Source organism: Protomyctophum parallelum (assembly GCF_964188405.1).
Source record: "Protomyctophum parallelum genome assembly, chromosome: 4".
Taxonomy (NCBI): domain Eukaryota; kingdom Metazoa; phylum Chordata; class Actinopteri; order Myctophiformes; family Myctophidae; genus Protomyctophum; species Protomyctophum parallelum.
The window spans coordinates 15031860-15059661 of record NC_139700.1 but is presented as its reverse complement, the minus strand read 5'-3'; the positions used below and the strand labels follow the sequence as shown (position 1 = coordinate 15059661).

The 27802-nt window shown below is 44.8% G+C and overlaps 1 protein-coding gene across 1 annotated transcript in view; it reads left to right on the top strand.

Moving 5' to 3' along the window:
• Positions 1–27802, top strand: part of syt7a (synaptotagmin VIIa) — a gene marked incomplete at both ends in the record, with an annotated part of 104872 nt that overhangs the window by 63882 nt on the left and 13188 nt on the right. The window contains 4 exons of the mRNA XM_083763305.1: positions 320–454; positions 7319–7732; positions 13747–13887; positions 25387–25492. Coding sequence (XP_083619431.1) covers positions 320–454; positions 7319–7732; positions 13747–13887; positions 25387–25492 — 796 coding nt within the window. The remainder of the gene's footprint in view (positions 1–319; positions 455–7318; positions 7733–13746; positions 13888–25386; positions 25493–27802) is intronic.

Genomic DNA, 27802 nt, shown 5'->3' with positions numbered 1-27802 from the left:
TGTGTATTTTGACAGTGGTGGTGCCAGATGAACCGAATGTATTTCATGTATGTTGTATAGTATGTGGTGCTTAGACCATGATTCTTCATCTTTTCTCTCCTTGTCTATCTGTCTATGAGACAGCACATTGTTCTGCTATGATTTGACCACTTCACAATAAGAAGTTCGTCGGGTCCGGCTGAGCGCTGCTGTATAAGGCTGACTTCCCTCCTCAATATAGCCAAGAAGATGTGTGATTCGCCCATTGTGTGAAGGGTCAATCAGTGCCTCCTGTCCATGGTTGTGATACTCTGACCTGTCTTTCTCTCTGGCCACACAGTGAACTAGACAGAGACTTTTGGAATAACAATGACAGCAGCACAGTGCAGCAGAGGTGGAGCTCCTATCCGCCCAAGGAGTTCCTACTAAACATTTCTCCCTATGCCCCATACGGAGATCCTCGCCTCACGCTCAAGTGAGTCTTGATCCAGCGCTGGTAAGAGACCCCCCCCCCCCCCCCCTCCACCACCACCACCACCACCCTCCCAAAGCAGGGCTGTAATGAGGCGGGGGCACCCTCAAAACCTAGGGCTGGACAATTAACAGAAAATATGTTGAAACTGATTTTTAGAGCCAACTAATCGACTAAATTGATTTGTCTGATTGACCACTTGACCCTGTACTTCCTTGTAGGCTGCAATGGTGAAAAAATAGACGATCTACAAGCTCACAATGTGTCACAGTGCGGCGCGTTGTGAGTTTGTAGATCTGCTTTGTTCATTATTTTATCTGTATAATAGTGCACTAATCATAATTTAGGCAAAAGTTTGAAATAATCGTGTTATTGATTTGAAGGTCATATCGCCCAGCCCTTCTTTCACCTCTCCTTCCTCTTCTGTCATTCCCTCTTATCTCCTTCCCTCTCTCCTTCTCTCCCCTCCCTTCCTCCACCGTGGCATTCATCATATGGAAGAGTCTAAGCACTATGACACATACTGCGTTATATAAACATTGATTTTATAAGGCCAAGTTAAATCACATCCACCTTGTTTCATAAACTTGCATTTCCTTTCTTGATCTCCACCAATGACAGAAACAATAAGCCGTCTTAATGTGCAGTATACACACTGGGAAATACTAATCGTTAGCCATGATTGCTCATAATCTGTAGGAAATGGGAGCGAAGGAAATGTCATAGACACATTACAGCATCGCCATGCCAGACATTCAGCTATTCCCTTTTTAATATATTTTTTATCCCACGATTTTGTAACCCATTTTTCACCCCTGTGTCAATCATCTAATGTGATCCTGGGCTCTACACACCCTCCACCAACCTAGTCCCCATATATGGGGGACAAGGGGAGAGCAACGGACTTGAACTCATGCTTCCTTCATGCCTGAGTGTCCAAGTTGCTCCTTTACACCTGACAGGGGGGGACATTCAGCTATTCCCAAACACACAGCACTGACTGCAGCAAAACTCATCCAACCCACTCACTGACACTGGGCTAATTCTACCCCTACTGCTCAAGTCCTCTGACCTTTTAATGGATATCGAGGCGTGCATGTTCCGATGCCCCCCATTCCCTACAGCCCTGTCAGCCCGACTAACTCCTAACCTCTAACTTTCCATCTTTCACCTTTCTCCCATGGAGACTCCCATGGATACGGACAACCCTTGTGGCACTCGTAACATCCCCGCACCCCTTCTGCAAATAGGTGTATGCTTTAACCTATCTTTCTCTACCTGTCTCTGTTTGTCTGTTTATCTTTCTACCTCCTCTCTGTGTGTGTCAACTGAAAGTATCAGTGGTTGTGCTTGTGAATGGTTGACCGTTACGCTAGGCACTAATGTGGTCACCAGTGTTCACTTGTATATGGTTTAAAGGCTGTTCCATCTGTCATGGCTCCTCTCCTGATCCCCTTTTAATGCTAATGTATGATGTGTTCTCGCACTGTAACTGCATCTTTCTGGGTCCTTCTGATATATGCAAACTGTAGGTACAGAAACATTTGCCTGATGCCATGAGAGTTTAGTCTAATGATTTATTTATTTGTAATCAGTTTCCTGTTAATGCAACATACTGTAACAACTCAGTTGCCACTTGTGCGTGATAAGCTCACATTGAGAGAAGTTTCTAACAGTAGAGTAGACAGTCCTAATGCCAGCCACCTGTAAACTAATGTTTAATGTCTTCAACAGACCAAGCATTGTAAACTGTGTGTAATAAAATGTCCATGCATGAGCTTTTCCATTTGATATATATACCGGTATATATATCACTGTAAGCTCTGCCTGAAGATGATGGCTGCTGATCTCCAGAATCTGCCTTTAGACCAAATTCATTGTCCTTGAAAATATCCCCCTGGGTGTGATTCAGGGCTCATAAATCGGTCTTTTCCATTGTCTCTGTCCTCCCCATAAGCTGTGTTGCTGCCGTCAACTGGTAGAAAGTGGACACCGGTTCGGATCATTACAAACGGCTTGTTTTTAGATAGTGGGAGATATTGTTGCCATGATCCCGATAAGATACTGTAATGAGTTTGCCATTCAATTATAAGACGGAAAAGATTGTGTAGAATCTTATTAAGCCAGATGGCATGTCGAGAGGAGTTGCAGAGATTGACCTCCTAAATCCAAGCAAGCTACAGTAATAGACACCTCCTGAGGTCATTGGCAACAATCAACAGGCGGACGGGGGGCAAATCATTCATCCTACCAGGATCCTGCTGATATCAGCAGCTTTCAATCTTTGTAGCAACATCGGGCCTCATTTATAAATGTATGGGCTTTGACATTCAATACCGACAATTGTTCAATAAACATCATCACTGGCTGTGACACAGCTTAAGGTAAATCATTATCATGATTTGACATGGCTAGTAGTTTGCCACGTTTTTAAGTGAGATAGCTGATATGAATCGTAGTCTGTTTTTCTCTCATACATGTAGCATTCCGGCAGTCAACCGTTGAACTGTCAAATGCACACATACAGTACACAGAGACATCAGGTGGGTGCATACTGAAGCGTTCAAGATGACTTGTGGTCTTCATGTGCTTGTAGTTTGGAGAGTAATGACAGTAACCTTTGTAGTTGACTGCGTAAATGAGGCCCGCGGTGCGCTCCTTTCCCGCTCCAACTGTCGCTACGGCAGTGTTGTGGTGATTGATGTCTTTGCTACGTGTTGAGACAGGTCAATTGGTCAGGAATTTATATGAGAAAGGAGGGTGACCTTCCCAAAGGGACATGCAAGTGTGTTTTCCCCCCTAATCCCAGTCTTGCACTAGACTACCAGGTTCTCTCTTGTCTCTGCTGCACACCTCATGTCTCTTTTGTCTCCCTGTGCACTTTGATAGCATGGCAGTGGTGTCACCAGAGGGCACTACTGTGCTATATTTTTGATCATCGTTGATGTCCACTAAGACCCGCGCGCACACACACACACACACACACACACACACACACACACACACACACACACACACACACACACACACACACACACACACACACACACACACACACACTTGGGAGAACTATATTCTCCCAATTTGGAACATTACAGGCCTATGACAAATATGAAATTAAATGTCTTTGGGTACACCTAAGAAATCAAACAATAGCAACCACATGATATCTAGTTTCCTCCTGCAGAAAACTGGATTGACAATCAATAGTTTTTTTTTTTTTTTTTCAGTAAATGTGCAATTGCTGTGCATTGCTGACGCATTACATTACAATCCTATTAATGCCAGTTGGCGGTCGAGTGACAAATAAACCCTGACAGTATAGCAAAGCAGAGCATCTAAAAATAGAATTGAAGTCATTCTCAAGAGTAGTATTTGGATCACTTCTGCTGTACTAAAGCAGCAGATCCACCTGTATTTCAATGTATTATATATAGAGAGTAGTATTTGGATCACTTCTGCTGTACTAAAGCAGCAGATGCACCTGTATGTATTTCAATGAATGTCACCTTGGGAGGACTGAGTGCTTTGTCTGTTCTGTTTGTGTGGGGGAGCTGTAGTCAGTCGGTCCTCCCCTCTCTCTCTCCCGCAACGATTCAGACATTTACATTGTCCTGAATAACGGGCGCTGTTTCAAGAACTCAAGTGCGAGATAAACCAGCAGCATGCGGTCTCTCGTGCTGGTCCCTACCAGATAAACCAGCAGCATGCGGTCTCTCGTGCTGGTCCCTACCAGATAAACCAGCAGCATGCGGTCTCTCGTGCTGGTCCCTACCAGATAAACCAGCAGCATGCGGTCTCTCGTGCTGGTCCCTACCAGATAAACCAGCAGCATGCGGTCTTTCGTGCTGGTCCCTACCAGTGCAAATGGGCAGCATGCTCCGGTAGTCATCCTCCGGCCTAGAGACTCCTTGCTGGTATTCCACCCTCCACAGGCTCCCAGTGAATACCTCCTGTCCTTTTTCTATCTTCCCCTCTTCCATCCCTCCCTCCCTCCTTCCCTTCCTCCCTCCCTCCCTCCAAACTGGGCTCTTTTTATCCGCCTGGCTGTCTCCCTGGACAAAGTAGACCTCCCTCTTTCTCATACTCGACACCTCGTTGGTCATGTGGTTTCTCAATATTCTCAATATATATCTCCCTGTGTGTTTTTTCTCTCTCTCTCTCTCTCTCTCTCTCGTGCTCCTCCTGGGTGTTTTTTCTCCCCTCTCCTCCCGTGCCACACAATCGTGCCCCCCTGACGGTGTTAACACTCACAACACTCTCTCTCTCTCAGCGGGGCGGCGTTGGGGGGACAGAAAGGGGCAGCGGTTGGGCACGGGGATGATGGGGGGGGTCCTTGTCGAAGTGACAGTGCGAAGAGCGATGTGGCGGACGGCGCAAAGGCCGGGAGGTGGCAGACTGTCCAGAGCCACATGCAGTCCGGAGGACTGAGACCCAGCAAGTGAGTGCCGAGTCGAGACGAGTCTGTGAATAATGTCATAATTAATTATCAACCGGATAGAAATAACACATAATTTCCAATGCACACATGATCCATAATGCAAGTTATTTTTCACAGCCATGGCAGCTATACTGTATGATTGGTGCTATCAGTTGTGAGTTCTCATTTGGCTGCCGGTGGGACATACGGTACTGGCAGGTTAGATGAGCTGCATGACTGGAGCCCAGCTGTCCAGGTGTGTGTTGGTGTCAATTGAGGTTCATTGACTGGGAGGAACGTGCTGAAAATGACATGTGAGCGTGGCAAGCTAACAATAGCTGATGGTGCTGTGTCACTGACTCACATCCTCAGGTGACACAGTCTGTGGGGTTACAAGGCAAGGAGTGTGTTTTATTGACACTATGGCCTGACAAATCACACCTAAGCTGATATACGGAAACACAATTTAAGCATCAATCACATTTTCACATAGCAAAATCCAACTGAAAGTTCTGAACTGAAATACTGTACCTACTCAGAAATGAGCTCCCAATCTATCAATTGACCAATTAGTGCTGAAAAGACATGTGAATGCTGAGCGCTTCCCGATTCCCGTGCTCTGCTCTCCTCTCCTCTCCTCAAAAGCATGCTCTTATTTATAGGGCCTATATCTGGCATATCACAAAACGAGGCGACTCATTTTCAGTTTCTCACTTCTCTTGCACCTTTCTTTAGCACTTTGTGCCTGTGATCCCCCCCACCCCACAACACATATACTCACTATCTCTCTCACTCTACCTTCCCTGCTTCTCTCTTCCTCCTTTCATCTTTCTTTCTTGTTGCCCCCTGTCTATAATTGGATTCTATTTTCAGGCTGATGTAAGTGTCTCTGTCTCTTGTGCCTATGTCTCACACCCCATTTTCTCTCTTGTCTCTCTTCCACCCTCTCTTATCTGTCCCATCGTTCTGTTTCTCTCTCCTCCCATCCATCTCTCCGGCCCTTTCTATCACTCTGAAAAGCCACCCAGCTTCCTCTCGCCTTTTACTTGCACCATAAACCGTCTTGTTTGTTTGTTTGTTTGTTTTTTGGGGGGGGGGGGGGTAACCTCACTTACACTTTTGAACTTTTGGACAGTGGTTGTTTAGTAGGATTGATAGGATTGATGAGGCTGAAAGCCTAGCGTAAAACTGCATTAGATGAAGTAATGCACAACAGAGTGGAGCTGTTTCTAACTGATGTGAATAGCACTCTCATCTGACCTAATTCCGATACCCTGGATTACAGGGCGATCTCTGAGGAGGAGGATATATTTAGAGGGTTGGGAAAGCATAACAAAAGAACATGATACAGGAAACTATGTTCCCATAATCAACCAAGCCAGCTGAACAATGTATGGCTGCATGCCGTTGGCGATCATATATTGAACTTTAACGTTACATTAGTGTCTTTGGCTTTCTGTCTCAGACTCTGATGTCGGAGTGAGTGATTGAGTTGTGAAGCCTCAGAGAAAGTTTCTGACGAGCAGTGTCTGTGAAGGGGAGGGTGTAGGGTGGAAAATGAGAGGCTGAGTGAGGGAGGGAGACTGTAGGACTTGGTTGGCTGCTGGGGATGTCTCTAGAGGTGTAGCATGTAGCCTATTTAAAAGAGGAAAAGATTTCGAGAGAAAGGAGTAACGTGCAAGAGAGGTAAAAAGTTGCAGGAAGAGACGAGAGGAGGACATGGGAATTTCTGATCAGGCCAAAAAGCCCTCGTTGGGAAGAGCCGGCCGCTGTAAAACCGCGACCCACATGCCCAGAGGCGCGCGCAGCCGCTCCGCACCTGTACGGACGACGCCGGTGCACATCCGCCCGACGCCCCCACGGACACCGTCCACGCGCAAGCTCCATGCTCAAAAGGCGCGTGAGGCACGTGCGCGTCCGACACAGCAGACTCAAGCAGCGGGCGCGCAGTGCTTCCCAACGCAGCCCGGCCACGACAGACACGCGACTCACAGCGACCACTCAGGCTGCACCGTCTACTGCTATGTCTGCTACTGCTGTTACTGCTGCTGCCTCACGTTGCTTTCTTTCTCTCTCCTCCTCCTCCTCTCTCCTCCTCCCCCCTCCTCCTCCATCCCTGTCCATGCGTCCTCTTCCAAAAACAACGCCCTCCACGTCACCACCGCCTCTTCGCCGCCATCTCCTTCCACCGTGGACGTGGCATCGTGTGTCCATCCCGACGTGAACCTGACCTCCATGGCTCCCCTTCCCTACTGCCCCGTATCCCCTCCCCTCTTTTCCCATGACTGTCCCCCACTCCCTGACCTCTCTTCTACCGCTGCCACGTCTACTCCTCCTCCCTCTCCCCAAACCTCTCCCACCTCGCCACCCCCCTTACACCGCCCCATCTTCTGCCGACCGCGGCCCTCCTCGCGCTCCCTGCCCTCCCTGCTCCTTTGCCCTCCCAGCTTCGGGGACTCTGTGCTGTCCCCGCCGTCCACGCTGGAGCGCGTCCCCTCCTCGGGGCTGGCCCGGCCGCGCACGCTGCTGCGTCAGCAGAGCCTGCAGCAGCCCCTCATCCACCCGGGCCTCGGCCAGCCCCCCACCACCTCCCAGAGCCTGGGACAGCTGCACACTGTGCCTGGCCTGCAGGCCGGGGGAGGCGGGGGTCCAGGCGGAGCAGGAGGCGACAGGGGCAGGGGTGGTGGTGGCACAGGCATGCGTGGGGTGGCACCCCGCAGTGCACGGGGCAGCCCGGCAGGGGCGGGCGCCACTCGCCACAGGGGAGGCGTAGCAGGGGCGCGCTCGCACGGCGATCCTGGAAGCTGGGATCACATGATGGGGCAGATCACAAGTCGAGGCCTGGATGTGAAGTCCTTCCTGTGAGTCTTTTTTCCCCCCCGCAACGTCTTTGTGAGTCTTGTGTGCTTGACAGCTGCTCGGAAGTCTCTTCCTGTCCTGTGTCTCTTGCTGTGTGTACGCTACAGTATATATGCTCGCCTGTGTTTTGAGGAACTTGCCTGAAGTGTTTGTTTAGATGTTTTTGCACCATCGTTGATATTAAGTAACCAATCTGCTTTTTCAGTTGATAGTGAAATATTGCATATAGTCTTTCCTCCTTGGAAAATGTTAACTGTCCGTCATCTTCTATATTCTCTGTTGTGGTTGTTGTTGTTTTTTCTTCAGCTCCCAAATATTACTGCATTTATTAGTTGGTGTTCAATATGCATCTGATAGCCAGGGAAGGATATTACTTTTTTCATCATAATGCAGAACGACACTCTACATTGCGTGTGCGTGCGTGTGTGCGTGCGTGTGTGGAGAGTGTACAAATCACTATAACCAGACTTGTTGCTGATCTCGCCTCCCCTAAGTCATACTATCTCTCCAGTAGCGTTAGCCTAGCATGACAGTAGTGCTGTGTCCAATGAAACACTGTTCTGAATAAATTGGAAAATCAACAATAAATATAGGCTACAGCATATCAATATTATTCTTTGAGACACACATGCACTATTGTCTTGGAGGTGCAAACATATCGTTGCTGTCGGGAGGAAACCACCTAACTCCATTTTTGAGATTTTAGATTTATTTAATTTTTTTCATTAATCAATGCTAAGGTTTGAACCAATGAAAAGTATTAAAAAGCGCTTTGGACAAAACCTCTTAACTCCATTGGACCCTCAAACTGCTGCTAAAGCTAAAGCACTACCTCTCTGCCTCTCATGCAAGTAATTGACAATATATAAAGTGCAAAATACAAATAAAAACTAAGCCTTACTCTTATGTACCTGTACACAAGATGTAACAATAAAGTACATTGAACCTTGAACACCAACTTTGATGAGGCAGTTAACTCATAAACCAACTCATAAACCAACTAAGTGGAAAAAGCGGCACTCCAAAATAAAAGATGCAAGACTGGCTCAGATGCAATTTCTCATGTTTATTTGCGAACGCAAAGTGCATCATGACAGAGAGAGAGTGGCTGTTACTATAGCAAGGATGCTAGGTAGCCCTGGGGACGGCCATTTTGGCTGAAGAGCTGACCTGGAAAAGATGTCCAGCTGAGAGAGAGAGTGTTGCTATAGCCTGGATTCTAGGTAGCAGTTATCCTAGCAGCCTTGGCGTGGGGAGATATTCTTTCCCCAGCCTTGCAGTTGTACAACAGATGGTGGAAGAAGGTGACATGGTGACAGAGCGCAGTGTCACCAGCCTTTTGTAGTGTCGGAGTAGTCATGCATTTTCTGGTGCAGAAGCCCACGTGTGATGCAGAAGTTTCCCGGAAGGGAAAAATCTGGGTGGGGAAGTTAATGGTCGGCTCTCCCCCAACACCGCTGAAGTGCCCTTGAGCAAGGCACTGAACCCCAAATCTCTCAGACCAGTGGAGGTGCCCAGTGGCCAACAGTAGGCTGTACTGGTCAGCTCCCAGGTTTTAATGTGTGTATCTTGTCTGCAGGGTGTTGCTGAAAATGAGCTCAGCAACTACCCTGGGTAAATAATAAATGTGTGGGTGGCAACCCACTTTTTCAGCTTGAGAAAACTAAACTTCATGCTAACTTTCCTAATGGCATTCTATTAATAAGACTGACCACAAAATTGGAATCTGCATGAATTCAGAATAGTTAAAATAAAAATATAATTAACAAGAAAAGCATCACATTTCAAAGTTTTAAGTTATTATATTGTGGTGTCCATATTGGAGAACAATGATATATTTTAAGGTTATGGAACATCGTCACATAAGCAGTTTTATTCACATCCAAATCTTTTTTTTCCTACTACACCTTTATTGTCCATGCATGCCATGTACAGTATGTGTCCCCCCACAGCAGAACTACAGTAAAATCCTCAATGGTAATTCATCTATTTGTACGCTCTCAGTTAATGGTGTATGGAAAAACCAGATTTTTTTTAAATAATGGGATGAATCTAGAGTTGCAATACCCTACATCACATCATGGCATTATATAGTTGCATATCGTTGCTGTCAGACTTTTTCTTTTTTTGCGAATGCAAGGTCCTTGATGATCCAGGCAGTTGCCTCCTGGTCTGCTGTGTGGAAGCTTCAATGATGTGCTCCATTGTTTGCACCTCTCCACAAGCACACAGTGGACATGGGCCATTTGTCAAGGCTGGCCAAGCAGGGTGCATGTCCGGTCCTGAATCAAATTAAGGGGTCTGACTTTGTTGATTCTTTTGATTTGGATCTCAGGCGTCGTCTCTTAGAATCTAGTCTGCCGGAAGGATCATTTGCTTCCCCAGGCGAACCTGGGTACTGATGGGAGGACGCCACTTGGTTTTGGACATACTAGGTTTCCACCCGACAGTGGCGATAGTTGCAGGGTAGATGGAGGAGGAGGGCAGAGGTTGGATTTCAATGCATCAGAACAACGTCATAAATATAGATGAGGTTAACTTGTAGAGACAAGCATCTGTCACTCAGCACAAAGCCATATTGTATGCAGTGGATAGCGTGCAGATCACAATGACGGATATTAACCAGAATGCTGATTAGCAATGTATTATTGTCTATACGTGACTGATACTTTATGAACCCTTTAAATGTCAATCAGAATTTAATCTTAAATGGATGAATACATCCAGGGCAATGATGTTGCGTTTTTTTGTTGTTGCGTGGGAACACAACAGCATTGTATTAGTTATGCTGTCAAATTAAAAGGAGCCTCCATTTTGGAGCATGTTATGCAATCTGTCAGTGGCAGCCTTACCCTAATTTCAAAACATGATCGAAATGTCAGTGAAAAATTGTAGGGAAGTCACAGCATTCTGTGGGCTTTTCTGCTGTGTTTATACAGCACATCAATTTTCTCAGTGTTTATTTATCCAATGTAACCTATTTGATTACATTTGTACTTTCTCAGAGTTAAATGAATACTCAGGATTGTAGTGTGCATGCTCTGTTAAACAGTAGCATCTGTTTGAATGGCATTGAGCCTGGCTTGTGCAATTGTCTTAGCAGGATAGCGCCAGTATTTATAGTATTCATAAGGCATGTGCCATAAAGAGTCATGATGGTATAGCCTACTTGATATTCCATAGTGCTCGATTATTAGTCTTATTATTACTATATGTTGTCCTTTGGAATGATTCTTTAAGACCCCTGCTTGAGAGACCAAAGCCAGCTAGGAAGCCTGTTTCGTTTTCGATGACTGTCCTCGCTCACGTTTATGCTTATCTATAAATTGTAAAGTCGGGGCTGTTATTTCTGCTCTCAAGCTGTCGACTTGCGTGTCTGTGTATACTGTATATCACACGGTCAACATGCCACTGTGCATCACTTTAACAACAGGGGTTAAGCAACTGTGTGTAGATTTGTGTTAACCCTGATGCATTGATCTTCTGTCGGCAGCACCATTGCGCCCACAATAGATTGTTGCTTCGGGCCTGAAACCGAAGGGAGGGAGGGAGGGAGGGAGGGAGAGAGGGAGAGAGGGAGGATACAAGAGAGGGAGAGGTGAAGGGGACAAACAGAGAAGGACATCACCAAGGTGTGACATGTGATTAATGTCCATTTTACAGTGAATCCATTTCCACTAAACCCTTTTTTCAGCTCTTGCATGTGCATGACAGGCTCCGGGCGCTGGGCCCTGGCTAGCCATAGGACACAAACACTAGCAGGTCAGGGAGGACGTCATCCGTAATAGTAAACTTTAGCACCCGTCAGTGTAAATGTAAGATTGAGCTCATTGTTGTAATATACCCCATCCTGCAACAGCAACATTTCCGTGGATTGATGACAGAGAGGCCTTGTAATAGACATGACCCATTGTCCGGGCCAGTTAATTTCAATCTTGGCTAGATACCCCAGTGCCTCTGAATCATGGCTCAGTGATGACAGTGAATCTTCTCGAGATGGCATCGATATCTGGCCTTGGGAACCATTTGACCAAATGAATCGCTCAGGGTATTGGTCTTAAGGCTTTTTTGGCTCCATGTCAATGTTTTATGTGGGTGTTGTCGCTATATGTCCTCTCACTATCTCTCCTTGGACACTGTAGTGTTGGACAACGCTCCACGTAAAGTGTTTTGCCAATATTCTTGAATCTAAGTACCGATGTTTAACTGCCGATGGCGAGAAGAGGGATCCAATAACCATAACACTTCCATTAACCATGTGAGTGCCACTCCATTAGTTTTTTTTACGAGATGTCGCAGGGGAGCTGATTGAACACAGCGTTAAATAGTAGGGCAGCAAAAATATCTTAAATCTCTTTTGATGCTGCTGTGCAGGAATGAAGGAGTGAAGTAAGCGGAGCCGTGTTTTGCTATGCCCTCAGAGGCTGCATTCTTACAGTGCTGGTACGTTCTGAACTCAGTCAGGGGCTTACACTAAGGATGCAAGGCTCTGGGTGACATGAATGGAAGGAATGATGAGGGAGGGAAAAGCTGGTTAACCCTAGGGATGTGCGGGTGGGGGGGGGGGGGTGAGAGTGAGAGAGCAATGACCCAGAAAACACTGACACACACACAGAGCACCCCGAGATACTGTGTGACACTCAAATAGAAACAATTAGTCCAGATCTTCTTAATAATGAGGTTTAATTAAATCTCAACACTGGAAAAGGAAGATAGCCACGTTAGGATGGGAAAGGTGAGTCTTTAGAAGGTCTGGAGGGAAGACAGGAGGCAGATATTAAATAACTGAGTAAAGTACTCAGTACTCTGTGTGTGTGTGTGTGTGTGTGTGTGTGTGTGTGTGTGTGTGTGTGTGTGTGTGTGTGTGTGTGTGTGTGTGTGTGTGTGTGTGTGTGTGTGTGTGTGTGTGTGTGTGTGTGTGTGTGTAAATAAATATCACCCTCATTAGCTGCCATTAACTAATAAGCATCAGTTACTTTTAAAATGGTGATTGTACATGATGAATGAATGTATATGACAAATCAATGCACCGTGCAGTGCACCTGTTGTCACCACAAGCATATTACAGTCATTATGTCGTGATAGATTTGGCCTTTCAGACTTGGCTTGTTGCTTAATGTCCTTCCCTGGATCCTGGACGTACTATTGTGAGGCCGTATGTGGTTTGGTGGATTTTCTCTTCCTCACAATTTCCTCTCGTATGGCTTCTCTTGTTTTCATATGATTTCTCAGATTGTCCTTCTCTCTGTGACTTATTTCTCGCTTTCTGTATTTTTGGTGTTTCTATCATTTGATTGCCGCTGTCTGATAGATGTCTGTATATGATCTGATGATAGATGTCTGTATGGTCTGATAGACGTCTGTATATGATCTGATGATAGACGTCTGTATGGTCTGATAGATGTCTGTATATGATCTGATGATAGACGTCTGTATGGTCTGATAGATGTCTGTATATGATCTGATGATAGATGTCTGTATATGATCTGATGATAGACGTCTGTATGGTCTGATAGATGTCTGTATATGATCTGATGATAGATGTCTGTATATGATCTGATGATAGATGTCTGTATATGATCTGATGATAGATGTCTGTATGGTCTGATAGACGTCTGTATATGATCTGATGATAGATGTCTGTATGGTCTGATAGACGTCTGTATATGTTTTGATAGATGTCTGTATATGATCTGATGATAGACGTCTGTATGGTCTGATAGACGTCTGTATATGTTTTGATAGATGTCTGTATATGATCTGATGATAGACGTCTGTATGGTCTGATAGATGTCTGTATATGATCTGATAGATGTCTGTATTATGATCTGTACTGTATATGACCCGTCTTCTTTTTTCCTCGTACTGCATTGTCCCACTCCTCCCTTTATGTTCTATTTCTATATCCCTTGTATCTGTCCTTTTCCCCTCTCTCTCTCTCTCTCTCTCTCTCTCTGTTTGTATATCCTTGTCTATCTCTTGTATGTGATGTTTAATTGTTTCTGCCGGGAGCCAGTGAAGGGAAGATGGTGGTGCTGTCTCTGGCCATTGGTTTGGCCGAGCAAGATGACTTTGCCAATATCCCAGACCTGCAGGAAACAGCGCAGGCCACGCCGGCCAATCAGGAGCCCCCTCCTGAGAAGAGGTACCAGACAAAGTATGAGAGTGCTTGGTGTGTGTGTGTGTGTGTGTGTGTGTGTGTGTGTGTGTGTGTGTGTGTGTGTGTGTGTGTGTGTGTGTGTGTGTGTGTGTGTGTGTGTGTGTGTGTGTGTGTGTGTGTGTGTGTGTGTGTGTGTGTGTGTGTGGGTGTTTTCAATTGTGTGTGGTGGTGTAACTGTGTGTATGAGAAAGAAAGAACATGGGGGCTTAAATGAATGGATGTGGACTAGCTGGATGTGGGGATTAAAGGAGAGTACAGGTGTTTTCAGATAGTGGAATGTCGTCTTTTTCTTTGTGCACTGACTGCGGTTCTGTACCACCAGATGCAGAGTTTGACATAAAACTCTTAAAGTGAAACGACAGCCATAATTGGTGACCCTGTGACCAACGATAGCCATGGTAATGCAAACAGGAAACCTAGACTAATACCTTTATTGCCAAAATTAGTAAAGGGATAAAGCAATTTGAGAGTCCTCACCTGTCCTCATAGCACCACTCCAGGCATATTGGCCAGTTTTACGAATAAAGACTGGCCAATCAAATGAAAAAGGATTTGCAGGCCCATTATTTATTTCACTGTTGCTAATTATCTCACGTTACTGCAATGGCATGCTCTCACCCTCTTCCGCTATCATCATTGTCATTATTTGTTGGTACCTCCTCCCCCGCTATCCTTATCCGCCGCGTTGCCTTTGTATTTTCATGCCACTATTGTTTCCATTGCTCTCCCCTCCTGTGTTCTTGTGTCTTTTGTCTCATTTTTCCCCCTGTCTCGCGCTCATTAGTTTTCCTTCAATCGTGCTACTCAGCCCTGAAAGCCCTCTCTCTGTAGCTCCGCCGAGGCTCCACCGAGGCTCTGCCGAGGCCCCCCAGAGAGCCTCCTCATTATTCCACAGTATGTTATTCACTTTCCATAAACACGCTGCTAAAAATACAACACTCTCTTCCTCTCTTACACGCCCAAATATTTCCACTGATATATAGAGATAAATTACAGCCTTTTAAAGAATCCTGTTTGTTTTACAGCCAAAGGGGGAGAAAATGGATACATGGTGGTTGTGCGGCTCTCTCGTGTACTGCAAACAAATCAGCGCTGCGGCTGCCCCTCTTGAAAAACTAATAAAATAAACCTCTGTCTGTAGGGTGGATGGAGGGCTTGGTGATGTAGTCCAGTGTTTGGGTACAGAGAGCCATGGTAGAGTTGTGTATTATTAAGAGGTCCAGCCCTGGGCTGAGGCGACACACTTGATTTCCCCTACAGTCCAATTAAGCCATTGCAACCCCACTTTGATTCTGTGACTAATTGGAACCCCTTTGGAGACTCACCTTTATAAAAGGAAATTGTGGGGGGGAGGGTCAGCAAATTCTGACTTACTTGTCACACCAATTATTTTTTCACGCGGGAATATTTCATCAATTTGACGCATGATTTATAACTGGGGACCCATTACAAATGCTTAGCGTCCTTATCTATTCTGCACAGCCACTGTGCTGTGTGGTCTACAAAGCACATTGTGGGTTCAGCGGTGTGCCAAAGCTAGCACACCATGCATTGGGAAGCTTTGTGCGTAGACTCTCCTCTTATCCCCCGGATACATGTCAAGCGTTACGTTTTAATCAAAGCCAGTCCCAAAAGGGTCAGGGGTATGTTCGGCGGCACAAAGTCAATTGCCTTCAGGAAGTAATAACCACCGTCTTTTATCACAGGCATGAGTTGCTTTGAAGCAACAACATCTAAGAGATATTTGTTTTTCGGTTCATTTGCTTCTCTTGCCCCTAGCTCCGTTATGACCTTTTTCAACAGTCAACAAAACAGTGCATAATTACAAAGAAGCCCTTGATCGGTCTTTGACTAAGAATGCCATTGGGAAGCATAAAAGCTATAGACCCATAACTGATGATGATATGATAAGAGCATAGAGTCTGTATACACAGGACTAGGCCATCTGGGGCATGTCTGTGGTTCGTAACATGTGCCCGTTTGGAGAGGGCCTGTTCTGGACAACAGTCCACACTGCTCTTCCTCAGGTCCTCAGATGTACACTCATCAAGTGTGAAGTCGATTGGATGAACAGTTCTCTAAATATTCAAAGGACAGACACACTCCCAGGCGGATAGACATAGAGAGATTTGTGGAATGTGTATTAGATAGCCGTGGGCTTTAGCTTTCAGGCATTTCGCTTAGCGTTCCCCTCATAACCTTCTTAAACCCGATGTGAAGTCGAGAAATTATTCACAACGCACATGGCTATAGGGCTGCACCTCCATGAACAGCAACTGTGCACATTGTGTTATTTTCTAGATTAACCTGGAGTCTTTTAATTCCCTCTACCAAAGCTGAATGACTAGCAGCTTGAGGCCATGCAAAGGCAGAACGAGTGGGCTACAAAAGAAATTAAATTATACTGTAATGAGGAATTTGAATGTCTCAAGTCCTTTGGTGAACTTCCTGTCCGCAACCCAGCCTTCCTGAATGGTAAACTAAATCTACTCTACTCGCTTATTGTTTTGTTTGTTTCGCATCAAATTATACAATTTAAATCTAATGAATGATTTAGCCACACTTTAATTGGATGCTAAATTTAGCGGCTCATATGAAAAGTTTAAGCCCCATGGTGTATTAGGGATGCAGGGTGTAAGCTGGCTGGGAATAGATCATTCCCCATGGTGTATACTGCTGACTTCACAGATGTCTGGCTGTGATTTAATCAATCACATCCGCTGTGTATTGGCCATTGTAAACGAGGCTCTTCACAACTGCCTCCAGCTGGAGTCCAAGCCGTTCTCTCACCCCCCCACCCCCCATCTCCGTTCAGCCATATTGTCCATATTCATAATCTATTGGTTACACCCACACATCAATCATCTCCGTAACTGTATCCCTCATGCCTTCGTGTAATAACGTACCTGTGACATAATGTATATAAAATACTATGAAGTAATAAAGTCAGGGTTCTCTCAGCTTGATATTGTAGTTGGCAGAAGTGACTGATGCTAGCATATCACCTTTGCTCATTTGTACTGGAGTTAATTTTCTCAGCTACAGTAGCAATGATGACGAGTAAAAAGCTATTCCACACTGCTGAATTGTGGTGCCCTACATTTTGCTCAGGGTCTGGTCTGGTGGTACACACTACAGAAATATCCCTTCCCCCGCACTACATTTAGACAAGGAACGGTTCAGGAGAGTTTTCTTTTCTTTTTTTTTCCCACTGCTGCCAATAGGGAGGGAAGACTTTGCTAAATGGCTCCTCATTTCCCCTTCAGTGGTTCATATTGCTTCATTATTGCTTAGACGTAATTGAAGGCAGGCCAAACAAACAAACACAATCTTACCATAGTGTGACCTGTTTGTGAGCTGTTTGCTCACACTGGTGGGCAAACAGCCCCTGAGAGGATGGATCTGTGCCGTGGGTGATCATCATGCATGGTGTTGACCATGGTGTTGACCTTGTGAGGGCAGTCGCCATGTTGTATAAGGTCAACTGGAGGGGCCATTTGCTCACTTCCTGGAGAGAAGACGGAGCAGTCGGTGTCAGATGACATGGCCAGACTGTTGCCAGGTCATACAGTCTGGAGCACGGAAGCCTCTGATCACGAACACGCGATAAAGCCTCCTCCCCGCTAACGTTTCGTCTTTACAGTCGCACATATTTATCCTAGCATAAATCAAAATCATCTAAGCAGAAATGGAAATTTAACAATCAAATGTAAATATATTTTAAAATATATTTTCATGAACGGAAATGACGAACAGATGCCAACTTCCGTGTTTGGATTTCGGGAGGTGTAGTTCCAGACTCTATATAGCATTCGGAGATTGTGGAATAGTTGTCTGGCTACGCAAGACCAGATGGCATCAGAAATGGTGGTACTTGTTTCCCAAATCTGATGTTGTGGACTGACTGTCCACACTATCACATGTCATTTGCAAGAGATCAGATTGGATTTAAGTATCCAGACATCATCAATGTATCTGCATTGGTTGCTGTGGTAACACTGTAATATAGGTGTGTATTAATGCTCTGTTGTCACGGTGGCTCTCAATATCAGTTCTTATCGCATATCAATGTGCCACGAATCAGATTTGAACCACATTCAATCAATTGCGTGTTTTTTAACGGATGCGCCAGCATATTTCAAAATACAGGCGCTAGAGTGCCAGCAGATATGGCAGATTTTACTCTGAAAAGCCCCGCCTTCCGTCCGTCCCCCCAAAACCGGGAGGCATAATCTTCCATTCTTACCTCGCACTGGTCATGCTAAAATCAATAAAAAAGACCAAAGGACGCCTTACACTTCCTTAGCACCCCATGGTTTTGATATAAAAGACGTGTACACGTCCTTAGCAAACATTGTGTTAAATCCGATTCAAATTCCAAAAATCCGGATTTCTAAAAGTTTGTCTCAATCTGGACACTAGGGGCTATATCTTAACCATTATCCCTAAACTTATTTGCCATTTTTTACTATAAAAAAAACCCTGGCCTGGGCCTTTTTAGCAGTCCAGGCACCCAGGCTGGTAATCCAGCATGACAGTGTGTCGTGGGTTCGAGTCCCGATCCCGATGAACTTTGCTGTATGTCTTCCTCCCCCCATCTCTCTCCCCGTTTCCTGTAAATAAGTTTAGGGATAAGGCACAAGATCCTAGGACACTGAAATTGTTTTTGTCTGAAAGAAATGCAGAGACCCCTGAGACAATACTGTCCCCTGGGGGAAGGCAGTGTTGTGATTGAAAGAGGCAGATAGTTGATTGCTGACAATTACAATGTGTTTTTGTTGCTTTGACTCTGGATGCACACATAATCGGTTGTTTACATGCCAGGCAGCCATAGGTTGTGGATCTGGGATGGGAATAATGCTTAATTAGAGTGCCAGAGTGACTCCTTAATGCCTCAGTGGCTCTCAGTTATAGCATTGTGTTGTGACTGAGTGAACATAATGCTGTTCCTTGCCATTGCTATAACGGGAATCAACAATCCCAGAGAGATTTCCATCTCAACATCTTTGTCTCTCAGAGCGGCAAACACATATGGCACAATCAGCAGGGAGGTTTTAGACGAGGAAGGCGGAATATGTCCTCATGGTGCGTTTACAGTCAGTCCACTCGCCAGAGGCCCTTCTATTATTCATCCAAGTTGCATAAGCCTGCGGTGCAGTTACTTGTTTCAGGGTTTATCCGATTTACACACAAATTGATTTGTCTCTGTCTTGAAAATGTTATGTTCCCATTGGGATTTATTTACTCTTTGTTAATTGTCGAGCCAGCCTCTTCATAAATTATGAGATTATTACATTGAGTTAGCCTGATGGGAAAGACGAGGCAAGGACAGTCAAGTGGATGACTTTCAGCAGTAAATCAATATAAACATGTTTACATCTCATTGCATAGCTCAATGATCATGACGGCCATGTTCAAGTCATAGCAGGATGACTTCATGCCGTATAGGATGGAGGAGGGGCTATTATGAGAATATTACATAACATTATGCCACAATGACAATGAGGTTAGTTGCAGAGGTAAGTGACCAACCTTGACACAGAATAAGTCATTGGCGTTTTGAGGGGCGCTAGTCCCTCCTATAAACAGCAATAGTGTTTAATGTAACATTAAATGCCATTGACAATGAAAGGAGAATTTACATCATATGTGTCTGAGCAAATCGGCGGTATGTCGGTGGGAACTCTTGGCCAATAAGGGACCACCATTCTTGATGATGATGTACGATGACTAGAGCGCCCCTCACTTCACACGGGTGTGAGTGAGTTTTATCACAATATATTTGTTCATGTCATATGAAAGCAGTGAATCATAGCTTGAAATTGACCCACCAGTTTTGGAGATATGGCAGAAAACAGCGAGTTGAGAAAACGGGCTTGAAACAGGCTCCTCAACAGTTAGTCTTGCCGCCATGACTGTCTCTGTATCAAAAAGAGTCACATACGCTACTTTCTACCGCTGGACGTAGTGGGAGACAAACGGTGCCGTACTTTGTTGTTGAATTCTCAATCACATTCCTGCTTACACATCCGCTAGTACCCTCTGTGGATGCACCGCTTATGCATGTAATCATGTACACTGATTATGTGTGCTCTGCTAGTCGGACATACAGTGCTCCTCCTGCAACATGGCGTTTTGCAGGCCTGGTTAATCAGCCAGCGTGTCCCCGGAGGACTTACAGTTAATTCTGTCCCGGGGTCTGCATCCAACCCCCCCACCCCCACCCCCCCGGCCACCACGCTCATCCGCACATCACAGGGGAACGAGGGGGATGCATTTGCAGTAGGCACACACTAGAGGGAATGGAGATGGCAGTGGAGATAGCACTAAGCATAAGGCGGAAAGGGAAATCACAAAGCGAGGGGGGGGAAGGGTTCAGCATGTGGAGTGGGGAGGAGCGCTCTGCTCATCCACTCATCCATCCATGTGTGAGAGCGAAAGTTCAGAGGTTGTGTTTGTGTTCCCTCTGTACAGTATGGGGATGAGCTGTAGAGAAACACATCCATGTGTTAAGTGATTGATCGAGAGGGCCGAAACAGACACTAGCGAGTAGGTTACATGCTAGTATACACATGCTATTACATCCAAGTAGTAGATGGAGACAGCAGTCGGGGAAGTGCAGGCTGCCTGCCTGAGAACAGAACCTTGCACGCACCACGGCCTCGCGTTTAATCGCTCTTCACATTTTTGGTGGATATCGCATTGGCAGGTTTAATGGACTTTAAAAAATGTTTTTGATGACTTTAGGTTGGCAGAGCTCCCCCGGAACGGGAGATGATTTATTCTAATTGATCCCTCAAATTGGCGATGCACAATTGGGAGCCACTAAAGAGAGATATGGGGTCTCTGATTGATAGCTTCACCTTGGATTGAGATCATAGAACCTTTATAGCTGTCTGTCATTGATGTAGGAACATGCCATCTGCCAGTTTAGCAACAATTTAGTAGTAGTTTGAATGGCACTTAAGGTTCAGCAGAGAGTTTTGCTTGCAAGATTGTAACAATGTTTTGGAGTCCTTGCCGACATAACACTGCTACTGGCATCACTGCAGAGATAAAACATAATATGTTTTATTTGACAGGTGCCAAATTTGCTCTTCACAGTATATATTATATACTGTGAAGAGCAAATTTGGCACCTGTCCAGCTTGGGTCCAGTAAATTAAACACAAATCCACTAAGCAGCATTTAGCACCTTTCTTCTGATGGCATTTCAGTCAACTATATGCTATTTTGGACCCATTTTCAGTGCCAAGTACAAGAAGTAATTAGTTATCCATGAACATGGCATCTGATTACAGTTTGGGATGTCAAAGACCAGAACACTGGCTCGCTATTGTGTTGCATGCACATGTGCTGCACGTGGTGGCAGTGTTATGTAAGCAGTGCACTGCTGGAATACTACGCTGTCTCACTGTGTAGGCATATGATTATGATTATGATATCCTCTAGCTGCAGTCCAATATAGACCCAAAAGAATGATTTGGGGAGGTGTATGATTAGATATGGGAGCATGGGCATTCAAATATTAGTTCATGGAGCAGGACAAGAGTGCTTGTGTGAGTGTGACATGTTTGCAGGTGGGTTTGGGGGGCTGTGTGTGTGTGTGTATGTGTGTGGGGGGGGGGGGTTTGGGGTTTGGATGGATTCTTGTTTTCTCGCGTCTCTCTCCAGCCTAGAAGTGGAGTGTCTTTACCCTTCCCCTTCCCCCCTCTTCGAGCTGCTGGCCCTCGGTCAGGTAACAAACAACAACAAAAAAAAACAGGATAGTATCACAGGACGGTGAAACCCAAAGTGGCCCTTGCCTGCCTCCGTATTGTCTGTTCATGTGAATGTATGTGTCTCTGCGAGGCTATCACCCGTACCTGTCATATATCCTACCTTCTTTGTTTTTATTTTCTGTGTCTTTTGACTGCTGCCCTCCCCAACAACCCTACCCCACCCCTAGCCCAAGCCCCACATTCCTCCTTCCTCTTGTCACGTGTACCCCCAACACACACACACACCTCTGAACCCCTGTTCATATGGTCTATGTTTCTAGAGCCGTTGCTATGCCAACAGCCCACTTTCCATGCTGGAGCAGTAGGAGAAATTTCCAATGACAACTTTTAGTCCATTCTGCCTCCCACTGGCTACTGTAGACAACTGCAGGTTTTATGTACCAGCAGAAGGTTCATACCAACCCTCAATCAAATACAACATTGGACAATTCAACAGTATGGGACCATGTACTATTATTACTATTAGAGCTAAACTTTTTTTCTTTCTTTTCTTTTTTTTTTTTTTTTTTACTATTTTATGCATTTAGCAAATACCTAGAAATTAATTTGGGAACTCACACGCTTCACTGTGTGCTGACTATTGTACGTGATTCGTTTTTAAATTCCATGTTTTCCCCCCAAGTATCCCCTAGCCCTGCAGAGAGCAAGGCCAGTAGAAAGGGCCAACTGTCCTGCTGCCCTCCCCTGCACCCCTGCCCCGCCACCCCGTTACCCTGGATGTACGTACCAGCTCTTAGCCTCTTACCTGAGAATGCGCAGAAACCCTGAATGAAGCATGAAGGAATGAATGAATAATTGAAGACCATTGCTGCCCGTCGATGATGGTGTTGGCGGAGGAGGAGGGAGGTGCCTTTATGCAGCCCAGGGCTCCTGAGACGCTTCTCTGTGCTTTAAAGCGATGTTGTATTGAGCTCAGCCCTAAGGCTGTGAGGTCACTGTTCATGCCTGGCCTTCACCTGCCTCTGCTCCCCGGTCTCTCTCTGACGGCAGTTTGGCGTGGGGATCAAACAACCAGCAACCCCCCTCCACACACACTGCAATTACCTCCCATGGAAACTAATACGACTAACACCAATCAATGAAAACTCCATTCCCATCCAAAAAAAAAAACCCCGGTTAAAATGGTTAACATCCCTCCTCCCCCCGTTCCGGTTTTTCCTTTTCCTTCCTTTGGTCTAAGTGCTCGTTGTTTGTTCGCCTGTCTCGCTTTTTGCTTGCTTGTCTATTTGTCAGTATATATTTATATATACTTTTCCCCCTGATTCTGTCTGTCTTCTAGAAAGAAAACAAATAAACAACAAAACAACAGGATCGACACTTTAAGCAATATTCTTTATCATGCAAAATTTCAACTTAGAGAGACCACAAAATGAACATACAGCCCGATAACAACCTAAAGCAGATAATCGTGGCCAGACAGACAGATTTTTTGTCAGCTCCTCATTGTTTTGCCTGCCCAGGCATTGCTGTTCACTCCCACGAGTGACACCTACTTGCATATGTGATATATGCACATGTAGCCAATGCCAGATAATGTGCTTTGGCCCTTGTCCTATCCAAATCCACACTTTTAGAGTGTTGACAAACCACCAGGAAGGGAAGATGAATGAGAAACAGATTAATTTTATATTTATTACATCATGACTAACAACGCCATCTTTTGTAACACTCTAAAAGTGTCACACTCTTTTTTTATTATTACTTTTTGTTTTGTTATTACAATTCCCCCCTCCCTTCTGTTTAAAAATGAAGTTATATATTTTTGTATGGTATATCTAAACCTTCTGTTTCTCTCTTTCTCATAAAATATGTCATCTATTGTTTTCTTTTGAACTTTGCTCCTAAAGAATGGTGGTTCTCCTTTCTCTTTTTCTGGGATGATTAATGTACTGTATATTATTTTTTTGTTCTTCTCTTTCTTTTATTTCTCCCTTTCAGCATAAGTTTACCCTTTTGTCTCCTGTTTGAGATATCATGTGTTTATTATTACTTTATTTTATCTTCTATTCATAATACTGAACAAACTAAGCCTCTTTTTACAGGCTTTTCTTCCTTCCTTGCTTCCTTCCTTCCTCCTTTCCTTCCTTCCTTACTTCCTTCCGTCTTTCCTCTCTTGCTTCCCTCCCTCTCACCTTTTTCTTGCAGCTGTGTTTTTCTCTCTGATGTGCTGTTTGTTAAGATCTCACTCTCTTGTTTGGTTTTCGGTTCTGTAAACCTCACTGTTCACGCTATTGATATATATTCTGGTACAGATAAATGTTTTAACTCCAGCTTGCTACTTTCTCTCTCTTTGTCTGTCTTCTCTACAGTCCTAATCATCATTCTTCTGTGTGTGTGTGTGTGTGTGTGTGTGTGTGTGTGTGTGTGTGTGTGTGTGTGTGTGTGTGTGTGTGTGTGTGTGTGTGGGTGTGTGGGTGTGTGGGTGCGTGCACGTGTGCGTGCGTGCGTGCGTGCGCCTCCTCTCTTTGTAAATTGAGCATCCTCTCTCTCAGCGTCTGTGTACATTTCTCTTCTCTTCATTAACGTCCTGGTGTAATTTCTCCTGTTCTCGATGTTTACTGTTTACATTTTGTGGGTTTTGTTGCCTGACGATGCCTCTCAATGTGCCTTGACCAGTCTTTTATGGAGCATTCTTTGTCCACTTGATCTCTGTAGCTCTTGTTCTTTCTATTCCATTTCCTCTCTTTCCTTACGCCTCATCATTCTCTTTCAATATGATTATTTATTATTATTTATGTTCATTTTAACTTTGTGAAACCTCTTATTTGTTATGATATACTGTATGAACATCAAGGTTTTTCTCTCTAAACATTTGTCTCACAATAACATTTATTATTATTATTTCTTTTTTTTTCTTTTTTTTCTTTTAACATTCCTGTTGCAAAGGCACTTAATTTAACATCTATTAACAATTGCTGCCTATAAGTACCAGCTTCGCCATGGGAGATGGTTCCGCTCTCTTTATACTATACTACAATGTCCCTTTCCTCCCGTTGTGTTGCTGCTGTCCCTTCCTAACTGAGAGGTTTAATAGCACACTGACACAGACACGCCTTACAGAATGTACAATGTCTGCCACGTTGTTCCGCTCTTCTTTTTCAATGTCTTGTCCCTGTCCGTGTTGCTGTACATGTCTGTCTTACTGTATACAACAGTATGTTACTATACGTGTCATTATATCTGTGTGTCCCGTTTGTGTGTCCACAGGGAATTAGGGGCTCATTCACTGAATAGTAGGTTGACATAATTTGCCCATTTGTGTTGACCTATAGGAGAACTGAGCTCTATGTGGTTCACGGTTTCAAAGTATCTTTACTACGTAGCTTGTGGGAGACATAGTTACCGGTACTCCCTTACTAGGGGCAATTTTGGCCCTAGTGAATGCACATTGTAGTGTCCAAATAGCATCAAGCAGGACTCACAACATCAAATATCCTTACTCGAGGGGCCAGCTTTTAATCAGTGGAGGACTTGGCAGCGCCTACCGGTATTTGCTTTGTTCATTGTATTATGTAAAATAAGTGCTGTCCATGCGGAAATGAGAACTCCGTCCAATGCCAACTGCGTCTAAATTCTGATAGGTAGTCTCAAGTGCCACAAGAAGTGGAGGTTGTACTCAGATGTGCCCTTGCTCTCACTCTCTTTCTGGACTGGAGAGGAGTGAGACTCTCTGTTTTTCTTTTTTGAACCAACCTACTTTCTCTATTACCTGCAGGGGCAATAAGCCAGTTAACAGCCCCAAGGGCCCCAAGCCCCCTGACGCCGATGGCCGCTCCTCCGTCACAGACCTGGCCAACTCTCTCACCGGAGACATGGTGATGGTAAGACGCCCCTGAACGAGCCATCATCATCACCACCACCACCACTACAACACCACACATGTACACATATCTGTTGATCTGTGCCTTTCATTCCTCCTGCCACCACCCTCGGCTGTGCGAGGTGAGGTGACCGTCCATCATCAAGGTGGGCTGCTAGGTTGCTGAGTCACTCTTGCCTGCGGAGGCCATATTGGTGCATAACGTCACGGCAGACAGTGACGCAGACAGGCTTACAGTAGTACACAGGAGCAACCTACAGTAACTCAAGGTGACTCACGCGTTGTTTAATCCAGGTGTGGAATGTGACTGTGGATATTTCACAGTGGCTCATCTGCCAGACAGGAACAAAAGCCCTGTCAACATGTCTAAAATAGTACCTCATTATGGGGATTTTTTGTGTGTAACATTTTTCAGCCAGTCAACTGAAAACCAATTTATGTATTTTTTGTTACGCTCTTCAGAGAGTGTTGCAACTCATGCACGCAAGCTGCTCCTTAAACAGGCCTAGTCAAAGAGTCATTAGCATTGAGTCTCATTAGAGGCAGATTTGGGGTATGGTACCAGCTTCTCCATTCACTAAGTGGCCTTATGGCCCTGCTACTCTGTGTGTTATCTCACTCCCTACGCAACAGGGTCCCCATCTGTGCCATCCTTACAGAGAAACAAAATGATAGAGGAGACAAGGGAAGGGGAGGGGGGCTCACAGACGGGGGCTATTGAGGTTGAGGGGTGATTACGCAAGCATATTTTCATGTGCGCGGTTCCGTGAAATTGTCACAGGCATGCTTCGCCCCGCGGACGACTAGACCTGGATTGTGCTGTGGTTTTTTACGCTACGTGTCCCGCGCCCCTCATGAGCAGACCTATCGTTGATCCAGGCGACATCGCCTGCGTTACTCGCTCCCCGCCTGAAAGGACCTCTAGAGTGAAGGGTGCTTCTCAGCCCATCTTCCCACACAGTAAACTCCTGTTCATCTTACCATAAATTGACCCAGAAAGGACCAACGTTTACATGTACTGTAGTGATTTTTATTTTAGTAATCATTGCTGTAGACCAGTGGTTCCCAAACGTTTTAGACTGTGACCCAAAACAGAAATGTTATATTCGCCCGGGACCCAAACTAGTGAAAATGGCACATCTACAAGCTTGTAGATCGGCTATTTTCACTATTTCTTAAATATTTTTGTTTTAATATATGGATTTATTTATTTATTAAAAAAAATAAAGTTTTTTTGGGAATCTTTTTTGAAAATGTTTAGAAATAGGCCTAATCATTAAAAACCAAATGTAGGAAACCAAAAATAAGTGGACCCATAACAATGTGTCTGCGATCCATAAATAGGTCGCAACCCAGTGTTTGGGAAACCTGAGTGCTGTAGTGACTGTTTGTTCAGTGACGTCTCCCCATCTCTCCAGCTTATTAGTGAACAGAAAATGCATTTCAGGTTTTCAGGGGAGAAAACTCATACAGGATAGAAATTAAACGAAGTGAAATTGGAAAGGGATTGATAGAACAACACTACGAAACTGAAGTTGGTAAATGCATTTTCACTCCTGATTGAATGAAATTGGTGATGACTCACCTGAAAATGTATGTTCAGTTTGTTACTGTAAAGAGCTGGAGACAACTAACATTCTATAGCAGTGAATACTATCAGAATATACAGTTTAACGTTTTCTTTTAACTAAAACATTTTGTTTTAAACAAATAATATAACTTACAGCACCTTTAAATGAACACTGAGGATTCTCTCTCTCTCTCTCTCTCTCTCTCTATATATATATATATATATATATATATATATTTATATATATATACTAGAATTTCGCGGCCGCTCATCCCAGAGTTACGTTGCCGCGCACTATGGGAAGAAGGAAATTGCGGGAGTTGACTCCACATGTAGTAACGGATGGGTTAGATTAGTTATTATTATGTGTCCTTATTAGTGTAGTGTAGTGTAGTCAACACGTTATGGCTCATACACACTGCCCGGTATTTGCTCCGATTATGCTGTCGGGGAGCATTTTTGGCGCTGGCCGACAAAACCGCTGATCTGACGTTAAGCGGTGCCCAAAAGGTAGATCAGGATCTACCAGTATAGATCACAAAGGCTTTGCAGTTAGACCACATGACATGGCCCTAAAAATATATATAATTTTAATATAAAAAAAGATTTTTGCATCTGCCGCTTGAGATGACCTGAGATGACTTGATTGATTGACATCAAAAAGGGCCTGTCAGCTCAAACACACAATGCAATACTTGTTGTTGCGTACAATCATCAGTAGCAAAGTCAAATACCAAAAAT